Source organism: Opisthocomus hoazin, chromosome 2 (assembly GCF_030867145.1).
Source record: "Opisthocomus hoazin isolate bOpiHoa1 chromosome 2, bOpiHoa1.hap1, whole genome shotgun sequence".
Classification (NCBI taxonomy): domain Eukaryota; kingdom Metazoa; phylum Chordata; class Aves; order Opisthocomiformes; family Opisthocomidae; genus Opisthocomus; species Opisthocomus hoazin.
In genome coordinates this window covers 33,498,997-33,523,043 of record NC_134415.1, presented here as the reverse complement: position 1 = coordinate 33,523,043, position 24,047 = coordinate 33,498,997, and the positions used below count along the sequence as shown (strand labels likewise).

Genomic DNA, 24,047 nt, shown 5'->3' with positions numbered 1-24,047 from the left:
GACTGTTCACAGAATGAATGGCAAACTCCCTGCATACAAAGCACTTGCTCCTCTCCAGCAAAGCCTTAGTGGGCCCGAAACCTGATGATTTTCCTGCCCCTCACCTGCCAGCAAGACCTCTGGACTCTCCCCCCCGCCCCCCCCACTCTGGGACCATTCGTACTTGTAGCTAATGCCAAGGGCAGGCCATAGGCAGAGGGGGTTTTCCCCCACTTCGATTCGGTTCACTCACTGGGATAAACTAGCACAGCATATAAACTAGCTGTTTCTACATTTCATTGCTGTGCTCATAGCATCTGCCTACCATTAGCATTTAATTGAGCGTTACTACAGAAACAACGCAGGCGGGTTTCCGCAGCAGGGCCACGTCACTGTGAACACCCACTGCAGCAGGCAGGGCACAGGCAGGGTACAGGCAGCAGAGAAAAACACTTACTTTCCATAAGGCCTCCCTTGGGCTGCGGGACGAGCCGCGTAGTAGTACCGCTTGAATTCGTCCATCCACACCTCCGCAGTGCGCTTGGTGTTTCTGAAGGAGGCAACAAAAGACAGGTGAAACCAAGGAAACCTCCAAGGTGACATTTTCTAAAATGCACTGACTGATCCATCTTACTCTCTTCCCATCCTCAACTTGGTCTTTGGCTTCACACAAACTACCTTTGAGCTAGCACACCCCTCCCTACCAGAGAAGGTACTCCTCCTCCTCATTACTCCAGAGACCAAACACAACAGGCCAAAGCTTGGCTGAAGAATTCACCATTTCAAATTCAGCTGGATGCTTTGTATCCACCAGACTCAGAACTGAATCTTCTCTTAAGCATCATCTCCCAGGCAGGTGTGCCTGGGGTTTTGTTTAGCAGCTGAGACAGAGCTCTGAAAAGTGGTGCAAAATTTGCCAAAGATCGAAGGCAAATATTTCCTTTGTGTCAATCCTGTATGGACTCTCCAGCTTTGCACCACTGGATTTCACTGGGGCAAATCTCAGCCCTCCAAACTTAAGAGAAACCACCCTGGCCACAGTGCTGAAGCATAAATGTCAGTCTTCCACACCAGCCAGGTGTCTGCAGAAGGTTTATGAACCTCACGAAACCTTCTGTTGACTTCAGATGGCTCTGACTCTCCTTGCAAATTGCTCCACGCCTGTCCGCACATCCCTGCCCAGGTCAGGGCAAAGTCCTCCAAGCTCCTGCTCCAGGGCAAGCCAGTGCCCCCAAGATATTGCTGTCACTCCACTGGGCTGTGGGTGCCACAGGACAGGCTCCGATCCAGCCAAGTCCCACATCGCTGGAACAGGAGAGTCTGTACATGAATCCAGCACAACACTGGAGCCTGAGCTGTCTCTCGCACTGAAGATGCAGTGTGGAAAAAAATCAGTATCTGGTAGAAAGGTGGAGGTATTTTTTACTAACATCTCTGTAAACAGAGGTACCACATTGCATCATGTTGCCAGAAGCTGTTTCTCCTGTCAGTCTATATACTAAAACATTAAGTTTAAGGCTGATAGGTACCATAATGTTAATAAAATCCCATCTTCTAATGCCTACAGATATGTTTCTGCAGACTGCTTTTCAGTCCCCTTGCTGATTCATGTTGTTTATTCCTCTCTCTCTCTGGCCACTGCAATAGCCCAAGTGCTCTTGCTCAAGAGATGCCTACACCACAGTGTCTACATCTGTGCCTAACCTTCCCCAAAGTGCAGGATTTTTTTTGCCTGGCTTCCTGATCTCATTTGGGTTTCTAGAAAATATGGGGATAAATGCTGAGGCTCACACCTGGATGTTGATTCAGACCTGCTCAAAGTCCCTGTGCCCCTGTTCTCGAGGTGCAGCCAGAAGAGCCATACCCGTTCAAGCTCCCCTTGCTTCTCCTGCAGACGCTGCCTTTTCACTCAGGTTTGCAGCGGCTCTGGCAGCAGAGATTTTGCCACATCCCGGCCTCTTCTGTAGGAGTCTTAATTCACTACTAAAAGCAAGGGCCCTCCTTGTGACTCTCAAACTCCCCTCACCGCTGTCTTTTTGAAGCAAGGTGACAAGGTCCCCTTTCTGCCCCCCACACTGCGTTGCTGGAAATCACATATTAGGTATAACCGAGAGGTGTAATTTGCACTCCCCCAGTTCATCGTCTCAAGCAAAGTGTGGCGAAGCTGCAGAGAGCCCGGGTTAGTGGTAACCTTGCTGCAGGTGGCTGGGTCTTCACAAATACTGTTGGCTCTTTATAACACTGGGAAACCCACACTAAAAGGAATGCCTGGTGTGTAAACACTCACAAACACAGTTTAGCTGAGAAACAACGCTGCATTAAGTCTCAGTGCCTCGGCTGTTTTTCCCTGGCACTTACTTAATGGACAACCTTCAGCCTCATGCTCTGAAAGAGAAGGAAACCCTTCCTGACTTCACCAGCTGCTCCTATCATCTTTCCCATGCCGATTCCCACTTCTGGACCACCTCCTCCTTTGCCTGCCGTTTCCAGGATCTTGGTCCATTTCAGCCAGACCGGTTTCAGTACCCATTTCAGTACAGACAGTCTCTGTTCCTGCATGTGAGGACAGATCCCCTTCAGCTGGGACGCCCTGGTGGCCCCACTAGCGAGGTGTGGCCCTTCACTGTCCCTGTTTGAGAGACAGCACCAGCTCGGAGACAAAGCCACCCGCTCCAGCACGCTGCTAGGCTCCCCTCTCCGAGAGGCAATGGGAACCAAATTTTCTGGTTCAGCTGAGCCATGCTCAGCCCTCAGCTAAGGTCACTGGGTACTGACAGGCATTGCCGGCAGCCTGATTTCAGGTCATTATAAATGTGTTCTGGTGACCCTAAGGTCTAAATCATTTGTTGGTACGGTAGCTAGTGCTCAGGGAGATGTTGGGGCTGTCCCTCTGCTTCCGTGCTGATGAAAGGTACCATATAAGTGTCCTATTTCTGTCATATTCTCAACATTGTAGATATCCTGAGGGAGATAGTTGTACTGGCTTGCATTTTCTTCAGCCCAGGACATTCTTACCCAGGTATATTTCAAAATTTTCCAAACAAATTTTCCTCCCCATCTTCCTCGCTTCCCCCTCCCCACAAGGAAGCACCTTATTCCACCTCATAAAAAATAAGCAAGCACAAAACACCTACTTAATATACGTATTGGCGTTTCCCTCTGGAAAGACATATGGATGTTTCTTCCGGAAGACGTGTCCAACGCGGCTGCAGGGGATGATTTCCAGGCTCCCTCCACACATCCACACACGGAAAGAGATTTCTGGAAGAGAAGCAGCTTCAGCATTTTGTCTTTCTGTCCTAGAGCAGGCTGGATCCTGGTGTTACCTCTCACTTCATCCTCTGCCACATTAAAGTGGGGTAAATCAATTACCAGAGGGGCTTTCCTAGGCACAACTCCCTTAAAAGCGCATTTCAAAGCTTCTTGCGATCTGTTTGAAGTCAATGCACTAGAAAACTGCCTGTAGCACAGCAAGTGGTATCACAACGGCAAAAGCAAGATGGTAAGTCAGTCCCTTTTCATGCAGCCCCGCTTACATTGCAGAATCTTCTTGCCAGTTCTGTGCTCCCCTAATTACTTCTGCACTGCCTATTTCAGAGTCACTTCCCTCCAAACGGCTATCAAGTTCACCAAGAGAGGCCATGAATTCTGTTTATTAATGACTGTAATGGTCATTATCTTTATGAATCTACCACTGATTTTGCAAAGCGAACACAGAGCTGTGCATCCATCACCTGTCCCGAAATGGATAGGAGCTTATGCTGCCCAGCACTTACTCTGGGTCTTGAGTGCCAATGTTGTGACCCCACCAGGCACACACCTTCACACAAGTGAAGGTCAGTGGCAGGAGGGATTATCAAAAAAATCTGGATAAGCTATCAGTAAACAAAATGTCTCCTGGTTTCCCCAAGCCACTCTGGCTGGTCCATGAAGCCCTTCTGGAGGAAAAAGAGCTTGTGGCACAATTGACACCAGGAGTTACAGGGCTCTTGGCAGGGAGCTGGATGAAATCCGAGCTGGCGAGGTAGGATGGGTGAGCAGAAAGGCTGATCTAATGGGTCCATCTGGTCCTAACGGCTGTGAAGCTATGAATCTGCACCTATATTGTCAGACAGTCATGCTTAGACAGAACCAGCACGGAAAAGAGATGAAATTAAAAAGAAAAGGCTTCTACAGTTCTTTGCATCCCGTTTTAACATTTGTTGACAGTACAGAGCTACACATAACAAGTATTTACTCCAAAACTACAAATTCCTTTTCACACACCCCACCTTATTTAAGAAGCCAGACAGGAGGAGACCCATCATCTTTGCCAGCTCTTTCTCCCGGCAGTCCCCTCACACGCCAGCACAGGGATGACTCGTCCCCAGGTCGGACACTGGCAAAGCAAGCGCCTGGAAGGCCATTTGGGCAGTGTGGACAGCGGGCACTCCTCCTCCTCCAACAGCAGGCACTGCCGGCCTGCAAAGCTGCCATCCCTCCAAAACCAACTCACAGCTTCAGGGAGTGAAGGAGAATCGGAGCGTGGACCTCCAAAGCCACCTACCCTCAGCACGCGTGGCTCAGCCATAAGGTGCAGGTCACTGCAGAGGTGGGAGCTGGCTGCACGGCGCTCCCGTTCCCGCTCCCAGCATGCCTGCCTGCTCCTGAGCTGGTGGAAATGGGAGTCTGGCACAGCCGCAAAGCCCCTTCGCCTTGATGCTTGGGTCCAAACCTCAAGGCTTGAGCCCATCCCCAACAGCCGGCCCTGGCAGCAGGGGACAGCAAAGGCTGGGGTGGGAAAGCACAGCAGGGATGAGAAGCATTTTTTTCCAGAAATCCCCTCCTGTTCCCTTCACTGCTGTGTTTACAGGCAAGAGCTGCAACAGCAGCTGGAGCGTCACCACTTTCCCCAGCGCTGGGTATTAACAGGCCAATAAAACGTGCCCTTGTGCCGTGTCCTGGTGCTATATTGGGAGCAACCTTAATCACAGCTGCAGGGAAATGAGATTACAGCAGGATGCGGCCGCTCTAAGCTGCTGCGCTCAGTTCCCCTCACACGTGGCTGTTGCTCTCATTTGCTTGTGTGTCACAGCTCTGGCCACACTGCCAGCGCTGCTGAGTAAATCAGAAGGGTGTCCAGTAAAGGGGGACAACTGGCTGAGCAGCTGTGAACTACAGCGTGGCTGCTGCGTCCTGCCTTCCCCTCCTCTGGTCCTTCTGCTCAGCCTGGGAGAAGAGCAGCTCTCTGAAGTGCTGAGGGAAAGACCTGCACCGTTCAGTCCTCACCTGCTCTTAAAGTCTAATGAAGATGTGGGCTGAGGTGATCTCTGTGCACTGCAAACTGGAATGAGAACACAGTGCTGGAAAGGCAGGGGATGGTGAGGAGTCCGAGCTCTGCTTCAGACATGTTGCACCCTGCAGACCCTGCTCCAGTCTCAGCAGAAGCAATTAAAGCACAGGTTTCTGCAGGTAGGGATGCCCCACGGAGCCATCCATGGCAGCTAACAAACAAGGTCTCCAGACAGGCAGCCAAGAGCTAAATGCCTCAGGAGGAGGTAAACTGAGGCACCAGGGAAGGTATGGCACGGGGCCAGCTCAGAGGAGCCAGGGGAGCAGGAACCGCCAGCGTGCTTCACCTGACCCTCAAGGGATGTCCCCAGTGCAGGTGGCCTCTCCAAGTGGCTCCCAGGAGAGATGCGAGCAGTGTTGGTGTGCACTGGGCTTCGCCTTAGCTTGGCAAAATACCTTTAGTGCTTCCTGCTGGTCTGCAAGTCCTTCTGCCACTACTCATCAATTCACCTACAGGGGTGAATGGCCTCAAGTTGCAACAGGGGAGGTTTAGATTGGATATCAGGAAATTTTTCTTTACTGAAAGAGCTGTGAAGCATTGGAACAGGCTGCCCAGGGAAGTGGTGGAGTCACCATCCCTGGAGGTGTTTAAAAAAAATGTAGATATGGCACTTCAGGACATTGTTTAGCAGGCATGATGGTGACGGGTTGACGGTTGGACTTCATGATCTTAGAGGTCTTTTCCAACCTTAATGGTTCTATGATTAAGCAAATCTAAGAAGTAGAACACCTACAATGTCCTCTTCCTAATCCAAATACACTTGCTTTTGTTTTGCCTGAAGTCTCCAGCTCCCTCTAGCTGCCCAGGCAACAACATTAAAGGCAGCAGTAACGCTCCCCAGAACCAGAGTCCTGCACCCCCTCAGGACTAAGCTACCAGAAAAAGCACGGTTCACTGCAAGCGCCCAAAATGAGGAGCTGCTCCGTCAGCTCCTGCCCTCAGTCACCTGCCCAGGTGTGACCAGGGCCAGTAGGGTCCCAGCTGCCCTTGCCTGTGTGCAAAGGAGAGGTGGGACATGCTGCCCTTGACTGCTGCGCCTGCAGAAGATGCAGCTTTGAGCCGGGCAAGCTTCTGCTCTCAGGGCGATGGGCAAGACGGGATCTGCCCTGCTGCTATGCAGACCTGCACTTCTTTGTTGCAGCATTAACCTGTCTGGCTTCCCTTTGCCAGGCCGATGCCCTGAGGCAGCATTACAGCCTGCAGCACAGCCAGTGGCCGTTCGGTCAGGACCAGTAAGGGAAACACTGCAGTCTGTAGGACAGGCCACAACCACAGGTGAGGAACGCAACACCTGCCATTGCAGGGCATCAGACAAGCTGTGGGGACCACGCTTCCCCAAAGGGCAGGCTGCCCCATCACTGTCCATCTCCCAGGAGCAGCTCATGCTGGCTGCTGTCAGAGGAGAGCAGCAGAGATGGACAGCGGGTCAGGCGCAGGGCAGAAGTCCCTCTCCTCCTGTCTAGTCCCTTCTTAAATGCTTTGTTTGGGCTGCTGATTCATCAGGGGAGGTGGGAGGGCTGCTGCTCCCTCCTAGGTTTCCTCAGAGCCACCCCACTCAGAGGAGCAGACACTTTGGGTCAGATCGGTGGTAAGACACACACCCACAGAGAGAAAGCATGAGGGCAAGGGATCCTACTGCATAACAAGATATAAATAAATAAAATATGCTAGAGGAAAAAGGCATGTGAAGGAAACAACAGTGCCAGGCAGCGGATGGGTTATTGCAAGGCGGCAGCATCTGTTCCCTTGGATGACTGACAGCATCGCTGTATGTGTTAAGACACAAGAGCCTTCCTTCCTTGCTAGCCATACTCCCCAGAGGTGTAAGCTATTAAGGCCAGGTTCTGATCTGCCTCCCTGACATCAAGCGCCTCCTCCTCCTTTCACGGATACAGTCTATTGCTCTGATCTGCAGCATCGCTGCGGCTTCAAAGAGAGAACAGCCCAGCCTGATCCAGCTCCGTTTGACGTGGGCGACAAGGGACAGCCTGTTACCTCTTTCATGTGCCCTCTCAAGTTTGCATGCAGGAGATTTCTTAATGTCCGTCTTGCCCCGTGATAATGGGCACAGGTGACTGAATTTTGATCAGCTCTTTTAACACTTTTTTTTCCATACAGGAAAAATGGTAGTGTCAAGGAGAGCCTGGCAGCGCTCAGCCATTTAGCCATACAGGAATGGATAAGCAGCCATGTTGCTTTGCCATCTGCTTGCAGCAAGCCGATGGAGCCACTGTTTCAGGCACTCTGCAAACTCAGGGAGGCACTGATGTCTCAGTTCATAGCTTCAAAACGCTGCCGTCAGACAATGGAAGAAGACACGTCTTTGCTTTATTAGCAAGAAAATAAGATCAGGAAGGAACAGGAGGGTGCGTGTGGCGTTCTCTCCTCTGTTGGTAACACCAAAGCTGAAAACTTGGTGGTTTAGGGTATCTACCTATAGAAAATCAAAGCAGTGTGGAAGGCTGGGAGTCCCAAGTATCACCAGTTGCTCACTTCCCATCATTCATGGTTGTTGGATCCCTTACTCACCTAAGACTGTAACCTATAAAAGTAAGTGAGGGTAACCATGCAGAGAATTCAAAGCGAAGTCCAGACCGACCTTGTAGCCATCTGGCATGACTCAGGGAGAGAAGCCAACACAGCAAGGTGTAGGAGGAAGAAGAGTGACTCACCAAAGTTCTCCCCGCCCCAGATGTCCATGGCACTGTCGTACTTCCCCAGGTGGTTGAACCAAGATTTGTCGATCACAAACAGCCCCCCGGCAATGATGGGAGTCCTGCAGAATGGGTAAGGGAAGAGGGGACACACTCTCAAACACTGCTGCAGCCCCTGGATGCACAGAAGCAGCCCTTCCCTTTTCCTCCTCTTCCATCATCAGGACATTACCTATGTATCTCCTTCTCACCAAACAAGGACGACACACCTCAAAAAGCATCTGAGACTTTCTTTCAGCTGCTTTGGTATTTTTCTGTCAATCATAAATTGCCTGGCACTTAATGACTGGCTAACGCACCCGTCAGCACAACTCCTACAAGCCCAAAGTTCACAGCCCTGATTGTAGGCTTCAGCATCAAAAATGTACTTAGCGCTCGGGGGGGTTATTCACTCAGACGGGCTTTTTGCCTGGAGCCAGCCTATTAACAGCACCATTCCGCTGGGAAGAGGAAGGCAGAGCCAATTCAGAAGGGCTTTTTAAAAGCCATCACTAGCTGTGTGATCTTTATTTCAAAACAGGGTTATTTTTCATTCTTTGGATTAGCTAAGAAAACTGCACAGAGAAGTCCATGGAGGAGGGGAAGGCAGACCCAGAAGATAGCTTGAGGAGACTCGCCATTTACTGGCACAAGTCCCATCTCCATTCAACTGCAGACAGTGCGGATGCCTTAGCACAGGCTCGGCAGGAGCTGGGTGACTGCTGCGCCCAGGCAAGTCTCCACTGTACCCTACATGGCGGGACAACCAGGAACACGAGCCTTCAGGCAGCCAGCGAGAGCTCCTGTTAACAGAATCCTAAGGAGAAACAGTGCTTTGCTCCCCTGCAAGCTTTCTGAGGCCCTGAGCTTCCCCCAACACTTGGTGTCCTCCATGCCACACACCCCAGCGCTTCATGGCTGGGGATGCAGACAGCAGCACTCGGCTTGCTGTCAGGAGAGATTTTCAGCAGAATAAGGGACTCCCTCCATCCCACAGCATGAGGACTGATGGCATCTCTCCCATCCAGTTTTGTTGTCTCTTGTGCACATCCTGAATTCCTGAGGAGCCTTCAGCGAGGTCCAGAAAAGTAGTGCTGATCTGGAAAGGCCGGACTAGACACCACATTTTATCAAACGGGCTGAGGACACTGCTAATTTTTAAGTGATAGCTGAACTGAGAGAGGCAGGAGTCTGGAGCACTGGGTTTTTCCCCTAACCATATTCAGCCTCCTTAGCACTACCAAAACACAAATAACCATAAATATACCCCTTCTACCTTTGTAGCACCTTCAGGCTTCAATGCTGGTAGGTGAAGCTGTACTTGAAAACCCAAGTGAGCCACGAGCTCGCCACAGGTATTAGTAGTTCAGAGCTGTCCTGGAAGGAATATCACACTGCTGTGGTGCATGGTGACACACATGAGGTCAGAGGAGACACCTGTCCTGCCCCACACTCCTCAAGTGCCTCATTCCCCCTCTCGACTTACTTAATGGGTTCGGTGGGATCAAGTCGTTTTGCTTTCTGCTCTGGGGTAAGCTGCTCCCATTTGAAATGCAGACTCCAGTCAAAACCTAAAACCAAAGTAGAGAAGTACCATGGAGAAATTAGAAATGGGTATAGACTGAAGGCAATGCAGGCTGCAGAAGCAGCGTTTGATGGATTATTTTCCCCACTTTCAAATTACTTAAGCCATGGAGACGCGGCTCTTGGGAGAAGAGTCAAATCACTAACACATTTTACTACTGCATATGAACAAGAAACAACATATTGCATTACAATTGCAAAGTCAAGCACTCCAAAGTCAGGAAAAGTCAGAATTAAAGCTGCTGCTGAAACCTCACTTTGTCCCCTTGTGCACACAGATACACGGTCTGATGGATATTGCGTGCTACAAATAGCACAAGCATACTAATAAGCGCCACAGTCGCATCTTCGATTTGCTGTGTAGACATTCCCCATCTCCTCTTGTCGGCCACCCAGCTTTCAGTGCTGCCAAGGGTGGCTTTACCATGACCCTTCTTTCCTGCTTGACCGCCTTATCCACTGTAGCAAACACCAATCCTCACGCCACGTTTACCTGTCCCTGAAATCGCCTGAAAACAGCCAGCGGGGAGCACTGAGCAGTGCTAATGTGCTTTTTGCAAGATAGCAGGAGCCAGCGGTGTGTTGCAGAGCCACCAGTTCCTTGGGCCAGTGCAGGTTCACAGCATAGGACAGGTCCCTACGGGGCATAAATGTGGCTTGGACTTACCTCCTCTGAGGTCTGAGGAAGCCGCCACGTAGGCAAAAGTGTCCAAGTTGATGATGTCAATAACGGGGCTGACCACTCGGGTGGGATCCTGGAAAGCAGAAGAAAGGGGACTCGTGACTTCAGATCACACTGCTCAGACCAGTCAAGAGATGCTCTAAACTCCTGGAGACAGCAGGTGGCTGGAAATTCTGGTGTCGTTCAGGTTTGTCAGGGACAAGTGCCCATCGCTTCTTCCTCCTCCTCAGCCATTGCATCATTTCATCTGAGGAATTAACGGTAGCAGCACCAAGTGGCAGAGGTATTGCTGGGAGCCTGGGAAGGCAGGCACTGTCTCTCCTGGGAAAGAGAGCTGTGTGCTGCTGGGCCGCTGAGCTAGCATCCCTCACCAGCTTTGGCTTCACCGGCAGTCTCTCCCTCCGAAGGCTGTGGATGTACTCAGCGCTGAACTCGGCTGGAGGCAAAGCTCTGTCTGCCTTTTGTAAATTCACCAAATGTATTCCCTTTTTACCTCCCTTAAATACTTTTTACTGCATTTCAGAAGTCAGACTACAAACAGGCAGTTGAAACAATAGAGGAAAAACATAGACAGTCAAGCAGCTTAAATACAGGCATTTTTTAAATGTACAAACTAAGGGGATACAGTTAGAGTTTTGCCAAAGGTGTGAAAGGGTTAAAAAAAAAGACCTGAATTATTTTAAATAGTTGATGGTGATTCAATTAACATCTTGTTATGGGCAAAGAGATTATACAAACAGTTATGAACAAAAATATCTACAGGAGGAAGAGACTCTGACAGCTTTGACTGGTCTCTTATCTCCCTTTTTCTTTTCAAAAATCCCAAACTCCAATTATAGCTCAAACTTCAAGCTTTTACCCTGGCCAGATCAAATCGTTTTTCACAGCCATGTAAAGGAAAGCATCTGAGAACACACGGGCTTGCTCTCTTGCTCCAAAAAGACGCTGTTTTAGAAATCAGTCCTGACAAAAAGTATTCAAATGCAGCTGTAGGAAGAAGCAACCAAAGGCCATGAGCTGGGAGCTGGACTAGAGCTCAGGTTTCTCAAGTGAGCATGACAAATACTTGGTATTTCCATAATAACATCAAGTCAGGAGTCTTAACATGACTTTCTGCAAGTCAAACATTGCCCAGAAAGGGCAAGGTCTGCTGTACCTACTTCCTGCTTGGAGAAAGTCAAGTCACATACCAGATGGGGAAATTTGAGTCACATCCAAGCTCAAGGAGCCTTTCATACCCATCACAGCTTCTGCATAGTACCCCCAAAACTGCCACAGCTCAATATACCTGAGCATCCTTTGGTTGCCTGAGGGTAGGGGAAAGGTTTTAAGAAAAGCATCTGCTTCGCCTGCTGAACAGTGCAGGGAAAGGATTGTATCTACTCATTTGAAACTTGCCTCTCAAGCATCTTACTGGTGAGCACTTCTAACTAGCCCACACTTGTCCCCAGTTTCAGTCTCACACCTATACTCATTGCACAGCACAACTTCTTGTAAGAAAATCCCCCTTTACCTCTTGGTTGAGCGTGCTACTGCAGAGTGCTAGCAGCCTTCAGCAGTGCAACCTTCTCCCTGCCTCACTTTTGCTGCCGTGTCATGGGGACATCTGTATTTACTCAGCTTTCAGGAAGGTCTCTCTGACCCTCAATAGAAAAGCACAGCATGTTTGAGAGCACAGTGCTGTTGCTATGATTTATTTTGGGTCGAGCACCAGATCTTATTATAGGCAGCTTCACCTTTCTGTGGTTATGATACCCTCTCATGCCAGGGCATGTTAATATTAACAATACCCAAATCTTCAATCCTCTTTCACTTGAAATTCTCAAAAACCTGCAAATGCATTTCTCAGACACATTTCTCAAATAAACCAAATTATGGAACTAAACCAACAGGAAAAAAATCCCTGAAAATGGCCCTGAAGACAATGGATATGTTTCTACCTAGGGAAAAAGACCTTGATTCCAGTTTGTCTCCCAGCCTCTACATCATGACTTTGTAATGGACAACAAAACAGGCCACAGTTGCTCCTCTGGCCCCACAGCAGTATCAGGCAAGGTGAGAGGGCCAGGCTGCCCCTCACCTGCTTCCCCCTACCCCAGGGGAGCACCAGACTGGGAGGGAATGCTGGAATTCAGGGGTCACCATCCACTGGTTCATCCCAGTGCCATTTGCAAATTCAGTTTTGGGGCGAGCTTGTTGAATCATGATGTAAAAAAGTCTTGGGCTGGATAATTACATTTTTAGAACAGTTATTCAGTCAAAATGCACCATTAATGCACTAGAGATATTTGTTCTGTAAGTAAAACACAGAGTCCGTGTGCCCACGTGCTGAACAGTCATACACTCACAAACACGCTGGTGCAAAACACCCGCCATCGCTGCCACTCCCTGGGACATGCACCCTCCCAGGCACAGGTCTGAGACCCCCTAGGTCCCCTCTCTTCCCCCCTGCACCTCTTCACTTGCTCTTAGACTCCCTAGTCCTGCTGGTTTCCAAACCCATGTGTGGGGCACACGCTGCCCACACCCAAAAGGGAGTGTGGGTCTAGGGAGGGGGGGGCGATGCCATCGGCTGCTGGGACAGCTCGATATGGGGCTCAGGGGACACCTTCATGTGGGTGCACGGTGGCAGACACAGGCTCCGGCGTTCCCCACCATGGAAAGCTGCAGGAATGGCTGCTCTAGCCAAGAAAAAAAGAAAAAGAGAAGCAGTGTGCAAGGTGGCTGGTGGTCGCGAGAGCACCGGGTGTGCTTCGAGGCAATCACCGCTTCTTTGCTTGAAAATTAAATCACATTAGCTCAAAGTAGACTGTTCCCAGGAGTAACACAGTAAGCAAATGCTCTTTCTAGGCGTCTGACCCTCACCCGAGTGATCGGCCAGGGAAGATGGCTGTTAGCACAGCCTGAAGGTGGCAGCAGTAACATTTCAGACACTTCATTGATCAATATTTTAACCCTGATGGAAAGGGGAGGGGGGGGTGCTGGGAAGAAGGAAACCGAGGACCCGTTGCCCTTACCCCGCAGCTTTTGCGAGCAGTTAAAAAGCAATCAAGCGAGACCCCGCTTTGTTTGCAAGTCCCTCAATCCTCTGCACAGAAAGCCTCCCTCGCTGCCTTCAGCTGGGCTGCAGCACGCTGGGCAAGACAAATGCAGCATGAGGAGAAGCACAAGCTTACCAACTGCCCTACTTCAGCCAGAGAAAGACCTAACCTAGGAAAGCAAGTGAAAACAAGTTCACAGAGGTGATCGGTGCATCTGGTGCTATATTCAGACCATGACGCAGTGAAACTCCTGTATCGATGCTGCACTTGGCATCCACAGTCACCTACCCCACAGGTACTGAATGTGGGGCACAGTCCCCGAGCTGTGTGGCAAAGCAGCTCTGCCTGCCCCTTCCTGCCACCACTGCTGCCCTTCTCCTGCCAAAACACCTCAAAAGCTCTGCCTGGGAAAGAGGCAATTGCTCTGGATATTCCTCGCTGAAATACATCAGGGTTTCAGCAGAGAATGAGGAATGCCTCCCTCAAAAAAGCTCAGAGAAACAACTGATACAGTAAAGTCTAGTGGTGAATCCCACCCGGAGGCAGGCCAGCTACAAGGCTCAAGTGGGGTTTCACAGCACACATTCTTGTAATTCCACCAGACCCGCGATCGATGATACGAAAAGGCCGTTTTCATTATGTTACCATTTATCAGCAGGGCTGTGGCCCAGTCTGCAAATTGAGGTTGGGGCCCCTCTGGTGCTGGCTGTGCTACAAGCACGAGCAGCACCGACTGCCCTTGCCCACAGTGGAGTGAGCTGACCCGGTGCTGCGTCCCCCTTCCCCCCGTCCCATCGCTGCTGTGCACAGGGGATGATGCACAGCCCAGCCAGCACAGCTATCACTCATTTACTAAGTAATAGAGTGAAACTTGTCAATGAACTCTGTAAAATCACATTCTCTAGGTTTTCAGTAAGATCTTTTCTTGCAAACCTTTGAGTGATCATTTAAGTGACCTAACGGCTCATTCGCGACACACGCATGGAGGCGTGCAGAGCAGGACACCCGGGATGAGGGGCACCACGAACACCAGCCGAGCAGGCTTCCCCATAACCCACTGCCTTGGCTTCCCCTTGCTCCTCAGCTGTCCCATTTCAACTGAAATCAGTAGTTTTAAAATTAATGAGTAATAAATACTAGCAACCAGAGGCATAGCAAGGGTGGGGCAACAAGGCACAGCAAAGGGAAAGGACCACGCGTCCGCAATGGAGCTGAAGGCTTCGTCCCCCACGCCGGGCCAGCAGGTCACCAGCACAGAGCTCCCTCTGACTCGAGTGACAAGGCGCCAGGAGCCTCCGTGTGCACGTCTGGCGAGAGAGTCGCCGCCGGCGAAAGGCGAATGTCATTGTCTGCTCCGAAATCAGCAGAATTTAAATCCTATTAAATCAATTTATTAGCGCTTAATTTGCATGAAATTAAATTCGGCCCCTATTCAAGGAGCCGTCACTCCCTTAAATCATCAGCACTGAGAATTTTACATCAGCCTAATTAAAAACTCTGCTGGAGCACTGCCCACCTATTCCCCTTTCACCACTCAGCCTGTGCTTGCCAGTTAGAGCCCCACTGCCCTGTGAAGCACCTCCTCCCACTCTCCCAGTCACGGAGACAACCCCACCTGGCTGCTGGGTGGAGGAAGACCAGAAAAGAATGCTTTGCACCCCAAAAGCTCATCGCTTTCTCACTCGTATGCCTGCATGCAGATGGTTACAGTTGGGTGGTCATGCCCATTGAGAGGGAAGGGGAGGTGGACATCAGCAGCTCATCCCCTGAGGATGGCCCTGGTCTCAGGAGCACTCACCTCTTTGATCCTCTGCAGCAGAGGGAGCAGCCAGTCCTTATTCACCTCGCAGTGACTGTCGAGGAAGGTCAGGACTCCTGCTTGCGCCTCATCTGCCCCTCGGATTCGGGACCGGATCAGACCTGTTCAGGGACACACCACGTCAGCTGCCGCCCAGATGGCTGGGCAATGTCCCCAGGCTCCTCCAGCAGAGTCTCCTGCACTCTCACATCTCCTGGGTTGTGGCCCATCTAAATCCCATTCGGATAAAACACGGCTTGGGTTCACTGCCCCCTTCCCAGTGCTGCAAGGCATGCCAACCATTTCCCAAGGTCACCGAAGTAAACAAATGGCTTCACCGAGATTAATGATTTATGGCATTTATGCCAATCCTTAATTTGTGCAATTATTTCTGCTGTCACCTTCTGGGGCAAAACAGGACTCGAAATGTTTCCATAACTCCCCGCAAGTAATAAAACTAACGTAGACCTAAGTCCGCAGGGAATAAGCCAAGGGAGTCGAGGGTGGGTTTTCTGTGGGAAACCACCTATTTATATAGGAATCAGCTGGCTTTGCAACACTCTGTCTGCCTATGGCCAATGCTGAACTGCAACATGAGAAAGAAGATGGCCCACTAGCAAACAGAAGGACACACACATTGCTCAAGGGGAGCAGAGCTTCTCGATGAAGGAGAAACAGCAGTAATACAAGAAGAGATAGGGGCAGATAAAGAGACACAAAAGGGTTTTGGGAGCAGCTGCGCCTGGTCCACACAGGAGGAGGTCGCTGACTTTCCTGTCAAAATTCCCTAGAGGAAAGGGGTCAAGGAACAGCCTCTGGGCAGGAGGGAGAGGGACAGGAGAACAAAGCCTGGAGCAATCCACCATTTGGCAAGGTTGCCTCCTGCAACACAGGTTGTCCCTGTATCTCTCTGTGCACCTTCTAAGATCTTGTGGGTAGGCACTGTCTGTTGTATCTACCCCAGCACTCCCCAAATCTGGGCAGGTCCTGAGGGACACAGCTTCAGTGACCTACTAAGTGAGATAAGCCCTCTAGGCTGGGTTCCCAAATCCTGACTGTTTTACAGAGCACGAATACCTGCAGGTCCATCCAGGGCTGGGGATGAGCATGTACATATGCCCATAACAGAGGGGACAAGGGTGAGAAGGAGATGCAGACCTATGGAGACTTCCTCTACCCTCTTGCCAACGCAGATAAGTCTCTTAGCCCTGCAGAGGGTAATGCCACCCTCAAACCAGACCTGTGGAGCTGAAAACTTCTGCAGAAACAATCCTCAGACTAACCTTCTCTGCTCCTCCATCTCCCCAACCCGACACACACCTGGACTCACACCTTAATTTTCAGCATGAAAAAACTTACTTGTTTGTGTTTTCCTAATAATGCAAAGCAGGACTTGAAATGACCCATTCAGACTATGGGGAGCTGGAAAATGTCTCAAAAGGTGGCCAGCAGCAGCCCAGTAGGGCATACGTTCATTCTCCATATAGCCCTTCTAAATCTTTCAAATATAATAAATTAATTTTTTAAAAGAATTCCCACAGAAGCAGCAAGAGCAGATCTCTCTTTCATTAGAGCAAACATTTTTAAAAATAAGACCCGGGGCTTTGTTTTGCCTGTTCTAATTTTCTGGCTAATAAGCTACAGCTGAGCCTCATTGGATATCTTAATACTACCATCTTTTTCAGCAAAAAAAAGAGGGGGGGGAAATCCATTTCAATTCTCAGCTCTTTATCACATCTCCTTTTATCAGGGCCCCCAGTCCCCAAGAGCCACTGACCTCCCTCATCACCCACTCCACTGATGTCTCCCCCTGCTCCATCACTTTCACCCTCCCAAAATCTGGCTTTACCACCTGGGTCCTGGACAGGCAGCTCTTACCTTCTCGCCGTTCGTTCCGCAAGCACTTCACCTTGGGGAGCTTGCCCAACAAGCGGCAGTCGTCAGCTTGGGAAACACAAAGGGAGGAGATGTCACCCTCAGCCCTCACGGTGGCACTGGCAGCAGAAATGGTCCTAGGGGGCACTGGGAGCAGGGAGAGGACCCTGTCCCAGACTGGCTGATGGCTTGTAAGGGGGATGGCACTGCTGGGCACAACAGTCTCAGCCCTTCTCTCATGCAGCGTAAATCAGGATTGGCACAGCAGCAGTTTTTGTAAAACTAGTGTAAACCCAGTGGATTTACACCAAAACCAGATGAATTATCGTACAAAGTCAGCATAGAAGAGCCATGGTTGGGGTCAGAGTCAGAGCTTTTGCACATTAATGCAAATCACTATTTTTGGTAGCTGCAAAGCGACACATAAGCCATTTGATGCATGTCTGCGTGGCAGGGCCGGACCATCCTGAGGTGACCTGTGAGCCCTCAGCAAGGAGAAAGTAACGGTCAGAGAGCCCTGTGGAGCAGCTGGGGGCTCCTCATGCCCGGGGCAGCAGCTCCACGGTGCAGAGAGGCCCCACAGCCACTCGCACCCGAGCTAGGGAGGTCCCGCAATCCCACACGCAGTTGCTGCCATTGCTCTTGCCCTGGTGCTGCCTCCAGCCCCAGGATCCCTCCCCACCTGGATTTCTCCCAGCAAGAGCTGGGTCCAGAGGCAAGTGCACCCAGCATAGCCCCCTCTACCTCCACACACCCACGCCGTGACCTCCGCAACCCCTTCATGCCTCTCACTGCTCCACGTCATCTTCTTCGGCACTATAAACGCACACGCGTGTGCCCCATCCCCTCCACCTGCCCCCTGTGCCTGCACACATCTCCGGGCGCTTTCATCCCCTCCAGCAATCTTTGCTGACAAGAGACATCTTGTACCCATATCACTAACAAGTCAGGTACAGAGCTGCGCTGCTCTGCGCACACCAGGGGAGCTGAGGTGGCAGGGGCTGGCCACGGACCTGCGATGGAGATTTGCTGCGAAGAGCGGGAACCCGCGCACAGAGCAACTGCATCCCAGAGAATAAAAGACCAGCGGGCAGGGAGAGGTGAGAAATGAGACACAACTGGGAACAAGATAAAAGCACCAATTTCTTGGGGTGGGTTGCAGGGAGAAAACTGACCGTGTGTGTATAGCGTATTATGCAAATACATGTATTTTATGTAAATACATGCAGAATAGATGCCAGCAGGCTCAGACTATCACAGGAAAGAAGATGTAAGACAGCTGAGAAGCGCTGATTTCAAGTAGCTGAGGGGCTACTCTAAGTTACACAGGAAACAGGCTCCCCCCTGGTGCCCTGGGATGAGTTGAAACCCAGCCCTGCTCCTTCTCCCAAGCACATGCTACTGGGCACGCTGTGATAGGGGAGCTGCATCTCTACAAACTTATCTCCTTTCAGGAAGGCAAGCACTTTGTTTAGCCAAATATCTGGCATTTACTTCCTCCACCCTTCAAAACGCCTGCTCTGTTGTACACCAGGGCAGCTTGAGTCCTTGCCCCTGCTCCTTTTCTCCGTCGCAGCCACTTTGCTGGTCCCCAGGCTTGCCTGCCCTGCCCTCCGTGCACTGGAGTGGCCCCAAAGCTCTCCAAAATCACTGCAAACCCTTCCCCTGGCTTCAGCAACTCCCCAGCGAGGCATCGATACCAAGAAGCGGGTCTCGTGTGAAATCTGTCCCTAACGCTCACTGAGGCATTGCCTATATATAACATCCAAGAGAAAAGCATAGATCTATTTTTTTTAAAACCTATCTGGCTTTGTTTTCACGTTTCCCAGTAAGTGGCTACTTTTCTCATCTCCTTGATATGTAAGTGCGATGGACCACGCAGCCTAGGTGTACTTTATCATCCTTTTTACGCCTGAGAGTTCTTTTGAGCGCTTACTCTCAGCACCCGGATCTTCCACTCGCCCATCTCACTGGGCAAGGTCCTTAGCTGGGGTAGTTCCCTGGGAGCCCCCAGGGCTCCAGCTATCAACTTCTGCTGAAGATCGGACCTATCGATTTCCCTTGAGTCACACTATTACTGGAAGAGAATGGCAGGAGGACATGGGCTGTCTGTGGTGTACAGCACTGTTTTCGGTGCATCTCAGAAATCGGCAACACATGCAGGAAATCCTCTTTACATTGGTGAAAAAGAGGGTGAAAAAAGAAATCAGTCAGGAGTTGCTGACCACCTACGTAAACGTATGCAGAACATATGCATACATTAGGAGGGCCAGACTATCATTATCCTGTGCAATTCCAGCGGTGTCAACCCAGGATTGCTCCTGGCTACAGCTGAAAGCCAGATCAAACATAACACAGTTGCGGCAGGATACAGCCAGGTAAGGACTGGATTCATGTCTATTAGGTATAAAAATAATTTGCCATGTGCTTTTCTTGTATTATTTTCATAAGAAGAGGTTTGATCATTTGAAATTTGAATTCTCCATGCAGCGATGCAAAGCTGGCACAACGTGGTTTGCTCTCCACACCTACAGAGCTTTATGTTCCCTTTCACTTTGACAAACTCTTCCCCCTTCTCTGCGTAAAACCCAGCCTCTCACAGTCTCTTTCGGTTTGGCCCCTCGCTTTTAAGATAAAAAGGGTCACTTACGATCATCACTGAAGTCATCCACTAGTATGATTTCACGGACGAGGTGCACCGGGGTGCGGTTCAGCACGCTAAAGAATGAAGAGAGAAAATCCATGACAGTGCTTGACCAACTCAACAGCCTGGCAAATGGTGTGGAAAAGCCTAGGAATTGATCCTTGCCAAAGCACAGAAGACCAGGCTTGGACTTGCAGAAAGGATATACGAGAGAAGACCCAGAAACCACCACCACCATCCCCCCAGTAACCTACAGCTCCTGGCTTTCAGCTCTCTGTAGCCTGATCTGAGAGCTGAGCACCTGGAAATCCTGGGAAATAGCTGAGATTCACCCTTTCCACCTTTGTGAGCAAAAGCAGAGCGGCACGTAAAGCCAGGAGAAACAGGCTTCTCAGCAACATGCGTATTGCACCAAGTTTCCCAACAGGGCTTACAGCTCTGCTGCCGTCACCCCACCACCTCTCGCTGGGCTAATGATATGGTGTCCGCAGACAGCAGGGCCAACACAGAGAAAATTACCCAGCTCAAACCCATCTTTACAGAGCTCACAGCCATGGCAGGACAACTCCTGTTTTTATCCGTGAGCTGATTGCGTTTCAGAGACTGCCAGGAGGATAAGAGCAGGGTTGGAGCCCGCCTATTTAATGAGAGAGAAAGGCTGGAGGATGTGGTTCACAGTTTCCTCCAGGTGGACAGACACTGACAAACATGGCTGAAAGCTACAATCTTCCCTTAATTAAGCCACTAATGGTTTTATTATTATTATTATTAAAAAGTCTAGACCTGTTCTTCCCCTTTCTCGCATGACTCAGAGGTTGGCAGAATTACATGTGCTTAAAATCCTGCCCCAGCAAAGGGTCAAGGATAACTTCTTGAAGCAGAAACCCCCAGGCATCCCAAAAACCTAAGTGCTAGATTTGGACTTTGATAATGCCAGTTGGGTTGTAGGGGCTTTTCCAGCATTTAAACTTCTTTGCCTTCACCCTGAGCGTGGTTCCTTTTTCACACAGGATTGAAAATTCTCCCAGATATCACACCTGACTCTGCCTTCTGGTCTGGGTTAGAAAAAACCTTCAAACCTCCCGCTGACATAAGAGGACAGACACCCTGCAGGCAAACAACCTTGAAGCCCCCGATACCTCCAGATCCTTGCTGACAGGTTTCCCCGGTCTCTCAGGCTCCCAAAGCTCCAGCAAAAAGCATGGAAGTCTAGAAAACCACATTGCTGGCCCAGAGCCTAGCCAAGAGGGCTCTGAAGGGCAGGATCTCTGGGGGATCTGGCTCCTCAGGAGCCACCAGCCCAGCTGGCAGCAACCCAGAGGGGTCTCACGGTATCAGCCCCGATATCTGAGGACATTCAGCTGAAGGGCTGCATTTCTCTGATGAAACCTTCCTGATGAGAAACCGCAAGCCCATCCCACTCAGGAGGGCTTGGAGTACCTATGCCTGTTGCCAGGTGCCCGCTGCCTGCACTGGTGTACCCCCACCCCACCAGGTGCTGGAATTACAACCCTCCAGAGAGGAAGAGTTGAGCCAGATTTTTTTGGAAGAAGAACAGGATATCTCAAGGCAGTTGCTTGAAATGGATACTCCCTCCACGTTTTGTGTGGTTGTTTTGTTTTTTTTTTTCCCCCCAGCAGAAATCCTGAAAAAAAGGGGGTTTTATCTCAGACCAGAGTGAGTAAGGCTGGCACCTCCCTTGTGGAGCTCCTCAAAAATCACTTCCAAGAATTACTTTCCCTGGAAACACAATCCCTGCCTCCTCCAGTTTCAGGATCTTGGCAAAAGCCATGATTTTCCCCCCACTTCAGATGCTTTGCATGTTAAGGTTGGGGTGGGGAGGAAGAGAAAGCCTCTGTCCCCTAAGCAACAGTCACGGTGGGAGCCCTAACAGCCAGGAGTTGCTGTGGCCACCCCAGCATCACTAAGGCTTGCACCAAGCAGGGTTAGACAACACCGCCTCGCCAACGCCCACAGCCTGCACAAAGTATTAGAAAAAGTGGCTGAACGCCTCTCCTCCTGCTGGGGCACACAGAGCAATTTAGATGTGCTGTTCCCACCTGTCAAGTCTTTTTTAATTATTATTATTAATAGGTTTGTTATTTTTAAAAAATCCCCATATGCGAGAGCTGAGTTCAGCAAATTACCACAGCTGAGCATCAGTACAGAGACAGGAGAGCAATATCATGCTCAGTGGAATATTTAACAAGCGCTGATTGCCTGGAAACCTAACTTGGTGAAACCTGCAGGAAAGAAGCAAACTTGTAAAAAAGCCAGCAAAATAAATAACCCATCGAGAGTGGGAGGGAGGGAAGCAGCGGGCAACTTGAATATTCAAAGCCGGCCTCTGCCCAGCGTCCCCTATAGATTCAGCTGCCAGAAGTCCAATGCAGGGCTCAGCTCTACAGGAGAGCGGTCACAAAGGGGCTGTTCCCTTTTTTGCTAGCACCAGCAAGAATAATGTGATTGAAACTGCTGCACTGGGCAGCAGACTCAGACCTGGGCTCTAAGCGGTACTCAGTGCCTTGGAGGAATCCGCCCCCAGGGCACCCCTCATGGAAGAAAATCCAGCATGGACCATTTTCAAGGCCCTGGGGAGCTGTGCAGCCCAGTCTCAGCTCAGCTGCAGGCTCCCGCTGCTCCCAGGTCAAGCCATTTTCTGTCAACTGTGTGCCTCAGCTTGCTACCCCATAAATCGGGGATGGCGTCTCCCGAAATGCCAACGATGGCCACCTGTGGGATGCAGAGGGTTGCCCAGAGCAAGGGGGAAAGAGCCAGCATGCTGACTGATGAGGGAAGGACCACTCCAATGCTTGCCCAAGTTGTACAAACCATCGTCCTTCCACTGGGTTAATGACAGGTACCACCATGGGTAATGCAGCATCGCCCAGCACCAAAAGCATCCTCAACCTGCACCATCGCAGCCCTCTCCCATCATTCCCTTGTGGGACTTGGCCACCGTGAAACACTTTCCCAAATCCCAAGTGAACAAAGCCCTGCTGAGGGCGGTCCAAAGGCTGGGTCTGCCACAGCTCTAAGGGACCTGACGTCCACTGATTTCAGCAGGCTTTGAGCTCATTATTGCTCTCGCGAACCTGTGCACAGACACCTGCAAGCCCCAAAATCACCGCTAAGCTACGGGCCACTTGGTACCGGCACAAAGAGATCTGCAGCAAAGGCTGCAACGCCGCGACCACAGTGCACTTCCCAATGCAGCGGAGCGCGAGCGCGCTGGCTTATCAGCAAAGCCAAATTCATGTCTGCAATGCATTTTCTACTTGGGTTCTATTAATCACACGGTAACACACCCATGCCACTGGAAACATAGGGGATTATAAACACCCCTCCTGCATTGCTCCTCAGGGAGGATGGGAAACAGAGGCACTGAATCCTGCACATTTTCAACGTTACATGGATTTTTTTTTTAAGATAGACTATGAAAGCAATTTTAAAAATTCAAAGACAGCTTTTCTATTTCTTGTGCCTTTGCTCAGCTTTGATTTCTTTTTTATACGTTCTTTTCTGTGTTTATGTGTGTGCATGGCTTTTTTTCCTTTTATACGGTTAAAATCAGAAGATAATTAATATTACAGTGCTTTGAAGTCCCTCTGTTATTTATAGATTTTTTTCCCTGAAATCAAACAGAGGTAAATGTACTGCAGTGATGGGCATATCTGAACAAATCAAAACAGCTTTTAAGTTCTGTTGAGGCAGAGATCACAACACTTTGTCCCTTAAATCACTGAAAGACCTGTTACCATTGAAATGAAAATCCTGCATCTAGTCCAGAAAGCGCTTACACTTATTCAACCCAAGAAGACCAGATTCACTGCTGAAGTACCTTGAAAAGTTAATGCTGAAATTATCATTGTTTCAATGGATTTAGCAGACATTATGCAGATGTAACCATTGAGAACTTCAATTTGCATCATAAGGTCCTTCTTCTGTCCTTCTCAACAATTTGTTGGGACCCTTTTCCACCTACCCAGAGGTAAGCATTGGACCCAACAATTTTCTCGCCAAATGAATTCCAGTGCAAAAGTCACCCTGACATGTAATAGGATTTAAGCAAAAAGCAGAAAAAACCAAAAAGAAATAAAAAAATAGTCAGCACAAAGTGCTAATTATACAGTTTCTGCGCAACACCTGGCTTGTTTTTGCTTCTTTAATCAGGCTCGTTTCAGTTATGGCACAGACTCTATACGGTGCCGCTGCTGCCTAAGGAAGGAGGCGTGCGGCTTTGTTGTTTCTCTGCCTCATATGTGTCTGGATGCAGACAAGGTAGCGGCACGAGGGGAAAGTGTGAGGTGCTGGCTGTCCGGGACATCACTCCTCTTACTTGCAAGCATTAGAAAATGAAAGGCATGATCTAAATAATTGATGTGGTATTCACAGCACTTGCATCAGGACTTTTGCTAA

At 50.0% G+C, this 24,047-nt stretch overlaps 1 protein-coding gene across 1 annotated transcript in view; it reads right to left on the bottom strand.

Annotated features, from left to right (window-relative positions):
• The window catches only part of GALNT14 (polypeptide N-acetylgalactosaminyltransferase 14), a 102,120-nt gene that overhangs the window by 12,200 nt on the left and 65,873 nt on the right, over window positions 1-24,047 (bottom strand). Inside the window, exons 4-11 of the mRNA XM_075445965.1 lie at window positions 19,635-19,702; window positions 16,988-17,053; window positions 15,110-15,231; window positions 10,256-10,343; window positions 9,491-9,575; window positions 7,984-8,087; window positions 3,114-3,240; window positions 437-529 (exon numbers count right to left, since the gene is read on the bottom strand). Of these exons, the coding sequence (XP_075302080.1) occupies window positions 437-529; window positions 3,114-3,240; window positions 7,984-8,087; window positions 9,491-9,575; window positions 10,256-10,343; window positions 15,110-15,231; window positions 16,988-17,053; window positions 19,635-19,702 (753 nt within the window). The remainder of the gene's footprint in view (window positions 1-436; window positions 530-3,113; window positions 3,241-7,983; window positions 8,088-9,490; window positions 9,576-10,255; window positions 10,344-15,109; window positions 15,232-16,987; window positions 17,054-19,634; window positions 19,703-24,047) is intronic.